Genomic DNA, 13,632 nt, shown 5'->3' on the forward strand with positions numbered 1-13,632 from the left:
GGGTGGGCGGTGAAAGGGATTTTACATTTTTTTTAAAATTATAGAAGATTAATAAAATTGGATTAATTCAGTAATATTCTTAAGGATATTTTAGACATTTTATTATTATTTCATGAAGATAACCTGTGTTATCAAACAACTTTACTACCTTTTTGTGCTTATAACATGATGTTATCAAACACGGAGCCTATTTAGCTTTGCTGGCCAAACCCAGCAACCTTTCCTTGAGTTTGGGAAAATGTCATTAACTCAACCAGGTTTTCAAACGTACCCTTAGACGGTAAACTAACTTATCCTACTAAAAATGACAAAGTGTTTTTTTGTGATTCTCTATCCACCATATATCTCCAATATAGAATATTGGATACAATTTGCAATATAATTTAACAAATAAATTAAATATGCAAAATATATATAACAAAATAATAATTCTCATAAATGAATAAGATTTTGCAATATTAAAGAACTCTAAAACAACTTTGCAGTACAAATTGAACAATATTCCAGTTATACTCTGATCATGTTTTTGTGTTTATCTAATCTAACGGTTCACGAACTTTAGCCTTTAGGGATTTTTTGTGTGGGGTTTATTATTATGCTTTGGCTTTATTTAATTTTTTGGGAATTATTTTTCAAAAACTCGAATATTATCCGTCTTTAATGGCAATGTAAGGTCCAACATTCATGCAAGTGATGATCATATCCCCCTCGCTCGCAACACTTTGGTAGTTCTTGAGCAGCGAATCCATCCACAACAAGGACGTCCGGCGACTGACGAAAGAGAGGGGAGGGAGGTTGAGGAAAATTAGAGAATTTTATTTTTTAATGATGGACATTTATATTAAAATAATTTTAAAAAATCTTAATACACCATGGTAATCTAATCTAGCAAATCACTTCCAACTTTTTCGAATCTAAAAACATGCGGGCACAATTGATACAAAATTTATAATTTAAAGTCTAAAAAATATTTTTAATAGTTCAAGATAAAATTAATAATAGTACGAAATAATTTAGGGTCTAAAGTGATATTTACCTATATAGTAATGATCATTTAAATTCAAATCGAGATTCTTTATCTGAATTTTAGTTTTGGCATGAATTTTACAATATACTCCATCCGTCCCACTTCAAATGATCCAATTTCTATTTTAGATTGCCCCACTTCAAATGATCCAACCCGAATTTAGAAATAATAATACTACTACTTTTTGGGTTGTCTTACCACCACTTTACACCTTTATTACACACTTCTTAATTTGCGTACTCAATTTTTTTGGATCATTTAAAGTGGGGCGGAGGGAGTACTTTGGATCTGAAAAAATATAGATAACAACAATTGTTCAATCGGACAAGCTCAAGTGTTCATATTTCTATTGGATTCAAATATTATATATCGAAACCATTGTTATCTCTACACTTCTACTTGATTTTCTTGAAAGCAGAAACCATTGCTCCTTCCCAGAAAAGCAGTCATGAATCTAATTAGGCATTCGATTTATAAATGCTATTCCAGATATCCGAAAATGACTCTTCCTTGGATATCATATTGGGCTCCATTAATGTCTCCAAAGATTGTCTGCCCTAGCCTACATGCACACCATCATTATATAATCATATACTATTTGATTGCCTAAAATAATTAATAACAATGTTTTTCTCCATTCTTTAATATGACGAGCAAACTCCATCATCATCTAAAATTCAAAATTCGTGGCAAGAAAATTAAATAATACTACTATATATTTTTATACATTTAAGAATTATAGCCCGAATTCCAATCATGATGATTCTTCGTTCAAATTTATATATATATATATATATATATATATATATATATATATATATATATATAGAAAGGTTAAACGGAGAATGCTAAATATTTAGAGAATAGAGAAATCAGAAACAAAAACGAACAGATCTACAAATTTAACGAACAGATCAATGTACCGCATGAACAGCAATTTGCCCAGGGTTCGAATCCTGTTGGTGGCGAGATTTTCTTTTTTTTTACTAAATACGTCTGTTCAAATTGCTGTTCATGCGGTACATTGATCTGTTCGTTAAATTTGTAGATCTGTTCGTTTTTGTTTCACGATTTCTCTATTCTCTAAATATTTAACATTCTCTGTTTAACTTGACCCTATATATATATATATATATATATATATATATATATATATATATTATAAATATGACATATACTTATCTTTATCGTTTACTTAATAATTCGAATCACAATTTTCGAACAACTAAATTAAGAGAGTTTATTGTTGGTTTTTCAACATCCAAGAAAGCAGTTTAAATTATTTATAGACGTATCATTGGTTGTGATGCGTATTTTTTAAATACACATCAACTTAATTTGATCGAAAATTTTGATTTAGACAGTCAAATAAACAAGTACAAATTATAGAGGTGGTCTCATGTACACTCGGGTGTACCGTACACTCGAGTGTAAAGGACACTAAGACTAACACTATTTTGTTTTACAAATGACACTATCATGTTATATAAATAACACTATCTCGAAATGACACTATAACTATATTGAAATGACACTATCACTATATCGAAATGACAACTAATACCCCATATGTGTACAGTACACTCGGGTGTACAGGAGATTTTGTGCAAATTATATTTGTAATATTTTTATGTTTGAGGTAAAAGATTATCATGGGTCAAAATTTTGGGGTATAATTTAATAAGACTTATTTAAAATAAGGGGTTGTTGAAGGTCTATATAAGGTGGTAGAAAGTAGGTGTAGTTGACACAGGAGTTAGTGTGTGTTGTGTGTGAAATTAATTAAGATGAGCTATGTTGGCGTGGGTGTGAGTCCTGGCAACGTGCCAGTATACAGCAATTTGAAGGTGATTGAGAAAAGAGTGAGGTTTGGTGAATTAGTATTGAGGTTTATGATCTGTGCTTTCGCCACTGTTTCCGCTCTTCTTGTTGGCACCGACTCCCAAGTTAAGGAGATCTTCACAATTAGGAAGGAGGCTAAGTTTACAGACATGAAAGCCCTTGTGTAACTTCATCTTAATTACATTTTAAATTATTAATCTTGTGATTTTCGCAAATTTAATTATATTTTAATTGATTTTTGTGAATTTGTTTTGCAGTTTTATGGTGATAGTTAATGGGATAGCTGCAGCCTACTCAGTGGCTCAAGTTGTTAGATGTGTTTTGAGTGTGGTGAGAGGGAATGTGCTGCTCAACAAGCCCTTGGCTTGGGCCATTTTCTCCGGTGACCAAGTGTGCAATTCTCCTAATCAATAAATTTAATATGCATGCTTTAAAATTTTGTCAATCATCTTTTCCCTATCCATTAGAATGATTTTCTAATATTCTAGAGTTGAAAAGAAATACTCCCTTCGTCCATGAAATAAGTTCATATTTGGGAACGGCACATGTTTTAATGAAAAATTGTAAAGTGTATTGATAATGGAGAAAAATGTGTTATAATTAGAATTGAAAGTGGTGAAAAGGTGAAAAAGTGTTATAATTAGTATTGAGAGTGGTGAAAAATAAAAAAGTAAGAATAAATAAAGTATTATTAGTGGTGGAGTAGTTGTCCAAAAATGAAAAGAAAGAAAGATGAACTTATTTGGAGGACGTCCCAAAAAGGAAAAAGATGAACTTATTTCAGGGACGGAGGAAGTAAATCATATTGTATGTGACTAAGTCGACGTTGATCGAGTGCTTTCAACGTTTCTAATTCAAACGAACATGAGGTGCATTTTAATGGTTGATAAATTTATTGTGAAAAAATGAAGGATAACGAAAGATTCTTTCTTTGAATTTCTTTTCTTCCCCTCATTTTTAAGCACTAATATTATCAATTCTTACAATGAAAAGAAGGAATAAGAAATTGTTATTAATTTTTATATATATATAAAATGAAAGAAAAGAAAGAAGATATTTAAAGAGAGATGTTTTTATTATCTCTCATTTTCCCCAAAAAAAAACACCCTTATATTTCAAGAGGTGAACAAAACAAGCAAAAGAGTAATAACCATAACACCTACATGATCAACTTTTTTATTAAATGAAGACAAATCGTTCTCTATTTCTATTTGAGAGGATCATGTAAGTTTGTACTTTGTTGCAATGAATTTTATCATATATACTCATGCAAATGCGAACAAGAAAGTAGAAATTAATTATTTAGAGTTAACATATGGTGGTTTTGTGCAGGTGATGGCTTATTTGAGTGTGGCTGCGGTGGCGGCAGCTGCAGAGTCGGCGGCGCTGGCAAAGTTAGGGCAAGCGGAGGTGCAATGGATGAAAGTTTGCAACATGTATGCCAAATATTGCAACCAAATCGGTGAGGGGATTGCTGCTGCTGTGCTACTCACCATCTCCACGATGCTCCTCTCGGCTATTTCTGCTTTTACTCTCTTCCGTTTGTACGGACATAATAAAACAAACAAATAGGACTACTTTAATTTTTTCTATTATTAATCATCAACCTTAGATGTTAATTTCATTTATCACTTTGGTTTTGTGGTATAATAAAAAGCGAATTTTATTATGGAAAAAGGTTCGAATACCCTTCTCACGTTATATTACGTACGAAAAGTAAATAGTTCTCTAAACTTTGACTTGAAACAATTACGATAATCTTTTTGTTTCTAATTTCGGGAATTAAGCTCATTGATTTACTGAATACATTCGTTAAGAAATTTGGACAAACAAAAGGTTTTTTTTTTTTTTAATTTGATTGAATATCTTAAAGGGATATTTATAAATGAAAAATTATTATAGCTATTGAATTAGAAAAAAAAGAGGTTCGGAAAAATGGGCTAAAAAAGATCTTATTAAGTCATCGAAATCTTGATCCTTCACATATATCAGATAGAAGAATACATCTCCACTACAACAAAATAGCACTATGAGGATGTTTATGTTGGGACTATTATGTGATAAGAGTCCTATTACTATTTTAATGGGACTCTCAGTGAAAAAAAAAATCGCACTTGACATTCAATTAAAACTTAAAGTCTCAACAACTACAGTCAGTGGTGTGTAGTCTAAATTACAAATATTAAAAAAGCAATTATGCATTCACTTATATCATTAAATAATTAACGAAAAATAGAAAAAAAATAAAGGGCACAAAAATTAACTTCAGAGAATGAATGAAATCAAATCACCAATTTCTCATTTGCTTTGGTGATTGAAATTCATGATCTTCTCGAAATTGCAAAAATAATGTGATTCACTGTCTTTGCGAGATCAAGTTCAAGTGGAATGAAATCAAATCACCAATTTCTCATTTAACAAATTGCGGGATTCACTTCATCGGCCTTCCCCCACTGCGTCTTCGACCTCGCAGCACCGGTGGCGCCGCTGGAGCTAGCGGAAGGCAAGGCCACGCTGAAGCCACAGCAGCAGCGAGCGGCGCTGAAGACGACGAAGAGGAAGCCTGCTTCAGCAGCGACCAGAGGTAGCTCGAGTAGAAGCCGCGGAATCCGCCGAGGGCCGAGACGACCAGCACGACGCCCTCACTCTCTCTCTCTTTCGTTCCCAACGATCACCGATCTCTCTCTCTCACTACTCCTCTCCGGCGATCTCAATATCGGCGCTGCTGCCCTAGGTAGTCATCTCTTTTTCTATTTCAGAATTGATGTTCCAAAATTTGAATGCTTAGACCGAAAATTTGGTTATACTTTTGGATCTATGTTAATTATGGTTACCTTCATCAGCGAGCTCTGCTGCTAACAAGTGTGGATGAACAAATTAGTGAGATAAACCCTAAATTGAGATTTCGATTGTAGAATTGGGGAAAGAGTGAGGGGATTGGGAGTATATTGTTATACTTTTAAACAAGAGTGAGGAGATTGGGAGTACATTTGTGATTACAATCAAAACAGATTTCTGGCGCTATTTACAGATTTTCTATATGTCTTATCCTACTGCACTTGAAAGCTAGAGAACTATAACGCACAAATGTGTATGTTGCTGAATTAATTTCTAGAGCAGGCCAACTGTGTATTGAAGTACACCTGCAAAGTCTTATCCTCACTGCCTTTGTGCCTCATGTGATGTGCCTCTCATTTCATTTCATATTATGTCTGCTGAAAATTGATTTAGATGATTGAGTAATTGAGTTTTTGTATTCATTGTGCAATCATTTATGGGAGGAAGAATGTGAAGAAAATCTGTTGTTGTTTTGGAGTTTTATGTTTTTTGGTGATGATATGTAATGTGAGTGAAGGTGGTGGGTAGTTAGAAGAATGGTTTTAAAGAGTAAAGTGAATGAAAGGCCCAATCGCATATATAAAGTGTGGTACAGATTGCCTCCACACTTTAAATATGTATAAATGAATTATTGTAGCCCCAAGAACGGGCTACAATAATCAGCAAGCTGGCCGGACAAATCGTGAAGATGAGTCAGCAGAAATTCGCCTCTAACATCGTTGAGAAATGCTTGACTTTTGGTGGCCCGGAGGAGCGGAAGCTCTTGGTGAACGAGATACTCGGTTCAACAGAAGAGAACGAGCTGTTGCAGGTAGCCATGCTTTCTTTAACTAGCCTAAGTTCCTCATATGGAGGCAATATTTGGTTGTTGAATTTGTCTAATCTTCTTTGAAACTACAAATTTTCAGGCTATGATGAAAGATCCCTTCGGAAACTACGTCGTGCAGAAGGTGCTTGAGACATGTGATGACAAGAGTCGCGAACTCATCCTCTCCCGCATCAAGGTCCACTTGAGTGCACTCAAGAGGTACACTTACGGCAAGCACATTGTATCACGCGTAGAAAAGCTTGTTGCAGCCGGAGGTAAACCTAAACATAACCCTTTCGCCGCATCACCTCTCCATCTCAAAATCATTCAAACTCCAACAACAGTTTTAAAAAAAATGTCATTTACTGCAGAAAGGCACATTGGGCAGTCCTCATCATCCAAGCAGAACATCTGAGCTTTGTACATACGAGGACCGGGTTTGAGCACGGTCCGAACGAGGCTTTCTAGTCGGGAGGAACGAGGTAGTGTAACGTAAGTTTCTGCTATACGTGGAGCTCCATAATAAGCCTGCATTTTTGTTTCTTGATTGTGTATAGGTTTGTTTTGCTCATGATCGAGCCGATAATAAGCTGTTTTTGATTGTGTACATTTTGTTGATAATTTTATGTGTAGTGTGATAGAGTCACATTATTTATGTGATATTGTGAGGAACAAAGGGTGTTACAGAAAGTAAGATAGAAAGTTTAGAGAGAGGCACTTTTTCTTATGAGGAATTTTTGCAGTCTTCTTCAGTAAATATGTTTTTCACCACCTTTTCTTTTGCTGTTTGACTAGTTTAATAGAATTATATTTTCCCCGATCATTCACAGGGACGTGAAATCCGCCAACATCTTGCTCGATGAGTACTTCACTGCTAAGATCTCCGATTTCGGGGCCTCCAGGCTCATTTCCCTCGACCAGACAGTGGTGACAACCTTGGTCCAGGGAACTTTAGGTTACTTGGATCCCGAGTATTTCCACTCGAGCCTGTTAACAGAGAAGAGCGACGTCTACAGCTTTGTCGTCTTAGCCGAGCTGATGACGGGGAAGCGGCCCATCGACATGTGGCTAAAGGTTGGGTTCGAAGTGTAGATCCCAATCACGATGTTGGAGGAAAACGACTAGGATTAAATTGGTGTGAAGTTCAAGTTTCAGTTCCTATAGAATGGGAAGAAGATTTGATTAGGCCATATTCAAACTTGTCCACAATTGGAGATGCAATTGGAGCATGCATTGCATGGCCTCGACACTTGGTAATCATCTATTCTTAAATTCTTTTTCTATTCTTAAAAACCATGATTCTTATTTCTCATTAGATCAATAGATTCAAATTAGATTTGATTTGAACTCATAATCCTGATGTTCTTTTCATTTTAGGTGACCAACGACGATGATGATTGAAGAAGATTGATCGTGCTGGCTGCTGTTTTCTTTTTTTGCTGTCTCTTTTTTGGTCTTTGTCACGACAAAATGAATGAAAGAAACTTAGTTATGGTTATTTCCTCAAAAATCTTGTGAGTTTTATTAAGTTTTAACATGGTTATAGCTTTGGTGACATACAAGAGTTGTGGAGCAGATGTATTTCATAAGATCTTAAAGTTTGTTGTTTTGCAACGAGTTCAGGTGGAAAATATAAATGAATTTAGCAATATTTCTATGGTTCCAATTAATCTTTCTTATATACGTATTATTAGTAGCAATTTGTAATTTTAGAATGTTACATGAATCTAGGTCAAACTACAAATTTTAGAACAATACAATATATATTGTAACAGGACACTAATTATTAGGACACTCCTAAGTGTCACAAAAATGGGTTTTCAAGCATACTCTAATAGGACTTTCTTGAGCATCCTATTACAATGAGTGTCCTATTACCTATATAGTGACTAGCGCAAATAGGACTCTCCTAAGGAAAGTCCTATAGTAGTGAAAGTCCTATTATACCATATAATAGGACTCTCATGAAAGTCCTAATAGGTGAATTTTGTTGTAGTGCTCACTGTGATCCTATCAATACGTTACGACGTACCAGCATAGACAAGTAGTCAAGACAAACTCCTTCCATCTATACTGCAGCCTAAACCAACGACTCGTCCTAGAGTCATCTCGGTTGTGATCAGTTTATATCTCTTAATATCATTCCAATTATATGGTCTTCTGTGATCTACAACACACTATATAATCTACTTATATATAGACAAATGACATACATATGCAATCATGAACACAATCAGATAGGAGATTAAATAGTGAACTTAGGAAACATTGTATACAAGCATAAAACGTTCTTGTTTTCAGTATACAAATCTAACAAATAGAAACAAGCATATTCCCCCGGAGATATCATCTGATCAGAGAAATAATAGAGAGAGGCGATGTGAAATTAGAAAGAATACCCACTGATGATAACTTAGCTGATCCTTTCACCAAGCTGTTGTGTATAGCAAAACACAACAAACACTTTGAGAGCTTGGGTGTTAGACATGTTGGAAGTTGGCTTTGATTTAGTGGGAGTTTTGTTTGAATGTCTTAGAAACAATTTGTAATGAGACATCCTTACTTGATCACATTTATATATATGTTATTTGATTTCATGGGCTTGTGCTTTTATTGGAATAATTTGTTTTATTGTTTGACTTTATTCTTTTATCTGTTCTCGTGATGGACACATGGATACTTTGGAGAGTATTGGTATACCCTGCTATTAAATCATTTGTTCTAGTGTCTATAATTTAATAGAGTGTGGAGTATGTAATAGTCATTTGAATTGAAGTCAATACTTATTTTGTTAATTTGTTGAGTGGTGTGCTTTGACCAAGTACAATGCTTGCACTCCATCTAAGGATAGATACAACTTGTGTTGGGTACATCATGAAGCAAATAGAAATGGTAGTTGAGCCAAGAATATGATTCATTCCTCAATTTGAATTTCGAGAGAACACTTCAAATTCTCTATATTATTTGACCATTAGTCATTGGCCGATGCAAAGATATATTCAATTAGAAGTAATTAAATATAATCGAATGGGTCATATAATAAAGATGAGATAAAGTGATTGAACTATTTTGATAGACACATGGCAGATCATAGGCTCAATCGAGTGGTTCGTGAATGAAAGGATATTACATAAACTTCATATAAAAGTTTGTTTACATAATCCACGTAAACGTTCTTCATATATCGAGTTCGCTACACAACGCCGTCTAGGAGTTTTGATTATCGACGATAATGGAGGCCTATTAGGTCACACTTTATGTGTATTGTTGATTCGCTCAAGGGTGCAAAGTTAGTGCTTGGTGTTTAATCTAATACTAGTCCAAGTGGGAGATTGAAAGATATTTTATGGACTAGATTATGATATATTTGATATATTCTAATAACCTTAATTAATTAGTAAATAGTTGGACTATTGGATTAATTTATTGGAGACAAAAGAAAAGCTCGGCCTATTAACCTAGGGTTAGAGGCGGCGATTCTATTCTTATAAGATTAGGAATATACTCCCTCCGTCCCTAAAATAACTTCCTCTTTTTCCATTTTGGGACGTCCCCCAAATAACTTCCTCTTTCTTTCTTTCCATTTTTGGACACCTACCCCACCACTAATAATACTTTATTTATTCTTACTTTTCACTTTTCACCACTCCCAATACTAATTATAACACTTTTCACAATTTTCAATAATAATTATATCACTTTTTCTCCACTATCAATACACTTTACAACTTTTCATTAAAACCCGTGCCGTCCCCAAAGAGGAAGCCATTTCAGGGACGAAGGGAGTATTTCTTTTGTCAGACACGTGAAAACAAGAGAGAAAACACACACAGAGCACTATAGTATTCAATCAGGATTTCCTAGCTTTCCGTGCTTGAAACTTGCACTTGGAATTGTTCCTGCATCGAGTCTGCATACACATGGATACCTCTAGCTAGTAGTGGATTCAACTGCAGGAAACGTAACGATCGTTCTACTACACAACAAGTAAGTTATTCTAACTGTTGTGTGTTTTATCTATACACATGAATATAATTATAAATCTAGATCTTATCCTTGATTGTATTTCCGCTGTGTATCATTAGACGATGTCAAGGATTTGTAACACTTTATGCATGGTCATGTAATCGGTTATGTGGTAATTGTGTGAGTGTTTAAAAAATATGGAGGTATTGAGATATAAATGGTTCAATCTCATGTATTAATTTATTGTCCGGGCCTTTATTACTTTTTCTATTGAGATCATGCACAAACATCCAAAGAATCTTTCTTTTCTCTCACTCTTTTGAACTGCTTCCATGTTATCATCTTTAATGACTTTTCCTGTTTCATACCATATAGCCTAATATCTTTACCTTCCTTATTGAACTTATTTATTTGTTCATCAAAGTTGAAAGTGGCAGGCCCTAACTGTCAGGGTGTGTTTGCTTTTTATCCCTCTAAATAGAGGGATAACAAAAATTTATGCCTTTAAATGTCTCATTTCTTATTTCACATTTTACATAAAAGAGAAGTTCACTATTTTTCCTTCCTTATTTTCACTTCAAGGAGAGATAATATTATCACACCAAAATGGAGGGATAATAATATCCCTCCTTGAAGAAAAAATGGTGAACTTCTCTTTTGTGTAAAATGTGGGATAAGAAATGAGACATTTAAAGACATAAATTTTAGTTATCCCTCATTTTCCCATCCATCAAAGTGAATGCACCATCATAGAATATTAACCTCGACCACCAAATCACACCCACTTAGTTTGAGAATTCTCATAAATGCACTAGAGTTACAATTCCTCATTTCCCACTCAAGGTTGGGGCACATGGTGATGCATTCTAACTTTCCACCATAAACTACAATAACCTGAAAAGGGTTAGTGAATTTGAGTTCACAACCGAGCTTCATTGTCGCTATCTGATCGAGGAAGCTATGGGTACTTCCAGTATTCATTAGTACAATCACTTTAGTTTACCTTCCATCTTATGGTGTCTGGTTCCAACTGTCCCGTTAAAACATGTACTAAAATTTTGAAAACCATCTCTTTTTGTTTCCATTTCTTGCAAAATTATCCTAGTTTCTTCATGAACTCCTTTACAGATAATCACAAATAATTTCTTACATTTATACCTAATTTGATACGGCTCATCATAATCAAAGCACAACTTCTTCTTGCTCCAAATCCCTATCTCCTTAGGTATAAATCTCTTCAAAATAGCAGGCTTAGTGTTAGCTAAGAAAAGCCGTGCAAGCAATTTTGGCCGCCAAATCTTTGTGTCATTGCTTCCAACTTCCTTCTACATTTTTGCTGAACAATTTAGAGCCCCTTCTCATTAAAACTAGAACTTTTTTTTTTGGCTAGATGGATAGCAAGACTCAGGCCATACATGATAGGAAAATGAGATGGGCTTCGACCGGGCTATTCATCTAAGCAGGCTTAATTGCACTTTTATTAACACTCAAGTATGACCCACTCTAGACTCATTTGGAGCTTGGTATAAGCTCAAAATCGGCTCAAGCTCCAACCCAACCCGAAATTGGCCCTGATCAAAACTGACTCACTTAAAGGACCTAATTAAATAACCTTAAGGCATTGAATTTCCCCCAAAATATGCATGAGGCCATACATGAATCATTTCCGTGCATATACGAGCCATAATTATGAGGTACTCCCTCCGTCCACCAATTCGTGTTCTAGGGGAAGGGGCACGGATTTTTAAAAAAAGTACTTCATCCGTCTCAACGAAAGCGGTGCGTATTTCTTTTTGAGCCGTCCCAACGAAAGTGGTGCATTTCCTTTTTTGGTAATAATTTTACACTATAAACAATGGGCCCCACACACCTTTACACACTTTTACACTACAATCTTATTTTTCTTAAATCTCGTGCCGAAAAGAAGCGCATCGCTTTCGTTGGGATGGATGGAGTACATTATTTATTTGTTGAGTGAAGAAAAAGGCACGACTTTTAAGAAAAATGATTTATTTGTTAATAGTTAATAAAAATGGGTAGTAAACGAATTGGTGGACGAACCAAAATAGAAATTAGAACACGAATTGGTAGGGGTGGGAATCGGGTCGGGTTCGGGTACCCTACCCGAAAAAATCGGGTACCCGAACCCGAAATTTCCCTAAATCTCCTACCCGACCCCGACCCCGAGTAGAAAATCGGGTACCCTAATACCCGACTCGGGTACCCGAATCGGGTATTAGGGTACCCTAAATCACCCGATTTAGAAGTGCCTCCAAGTTTCTTCAACAAATTCGATTTGCTCAGCATTATGGATCCAAAAAGTAAAGGCCAACAAATTGTATTAAATTCCTATTGGGTTTACAAAGCTATTCTATTGATACTCTGAAAACATTTGCAAATGCCTTTTACAATTTTTGGAACCTTCAAAATCACTTAAAATCAAAGGGGACGACGATGGTTGTCTTCAAACTTTGAATAGAAATCACCTGAAAATTGCACCGATGATGTCTTCAATAGGAAGTCCGGTGATGGGGCGGCGAGCTGCGAGCCTGCGGGGTGGCGTGGTGACGCCGGTGAGGCTCACTGCTTCGGCCTGAATCGATTCTCATTCTGCTCGGTAGCGGGGCGGGGCGGCGAGGGCTCACGTTATGCTCGTAGTTGGAGAAGGCTCGCGGCGGTCCGGCGGGTAGGTGGAGAAGGCTCGCGGCGACTCCAGAGGGACCGAGGGATTGAAAGAGAGAGAATTGAGAATCTGAATTTGAGTCGGTGGACTCAATACAGATGTTAGAGAATAGAGAGAGAGAGAGTTGAATAATTAATTAACTTTAAATAATATAATTGATTAAATAATATATATATATAATAATAAAAAATTCGGGTATTCGGGTATACCCGATACCCGATTTTTAGACCACCCTAATACCCGAACCCGACCCGATACCCTAATTTTTCGGGTATCGGGTACCCTATACCCGATTTTTTCGGGTCGGATAGTCGGGTACCTGATACCCGATACCCTATCTTCCCACCCCTACGAATTGGTGAACGGATGGAATATAATTTATCTATTATTTAAATTGTGTTCGAAAAAATTAATTTGTGTACGTATAACATTTAAAGAATACAAAAATATAACAAAATATATTGGGGA

General features: G+C 35.5%; 2 protein-coding genes across 2 annotated transcripts; both read left to right on the top strand.

Annotated features, from left to right (window-relative positions):
• Positions 1 to 2,794: 2,794 nt before the first annotated feature.
• LOC131011381 (CASP-like protein 2B1) lies at positions 2,795 to 4,444 on the top strand. The gene is made up of 3 exons (XM_057939180.1): positions 2,795 to 3,032; positions 3,127 to 3,259; positions 4,202 to 4,444. The coding sequence occupies exons 1-3, from the start codon at positions 2,815 to 2,817 to the stop codon at positions 4,439 to 4,441; spliced, it is 591 nt and encodes a 196-aa protein (XP_057795163.1). The 5' UTR covers positions 2,795 to 2,814; the 3' UTR covers positions 4,442 to 4,444.
• A 604-nt stretch (positions 4,445 to 5,048) lies between these two features.
• Positions 5,049 to 7,271, top strand: LOC131011383 (pumilio homolog 4-like). Its single transcript, XM_057939181.1, has 4 exons — positions 5,049 to 5,603; positions 6,345 to 6,518; positions 6,616 to 6,790; positions 6,887 to 7,271. Exons 2-4 carry the CDS (start codon positions 6,396 to 6,398, stop codon positions 6,928 to 6,930), a joined length of 342 nt encoding a protein of 113 aa, XP_057795164.1. The 5' UTR covers positions 5,049 to 5,603; positions 6,345 to 6,395; the 3' UTR covers positions 6,931 to 7,271.
• The last annotated feature ends 6,361 nt before the right edge of the window (positions 7,272 to 13,632 follow it).

Source organism: Salvia miltiorrhiza, chromosome 2 (assembly GCF_028751815.1).
Source record: "Salvia miltiorrhiza cultivar Shanhuang (shh) chromosome 2, IMPLAD_Smil_shh, whole genome shotgun sequence".
Classification (NCBI taxonomy): Eukaryota; Viridiplantae; Streptophyta; class Magnoliopsida; order Lamiales; family Lamiaceae; genus Salvia; species Salvia miltiorrhiza.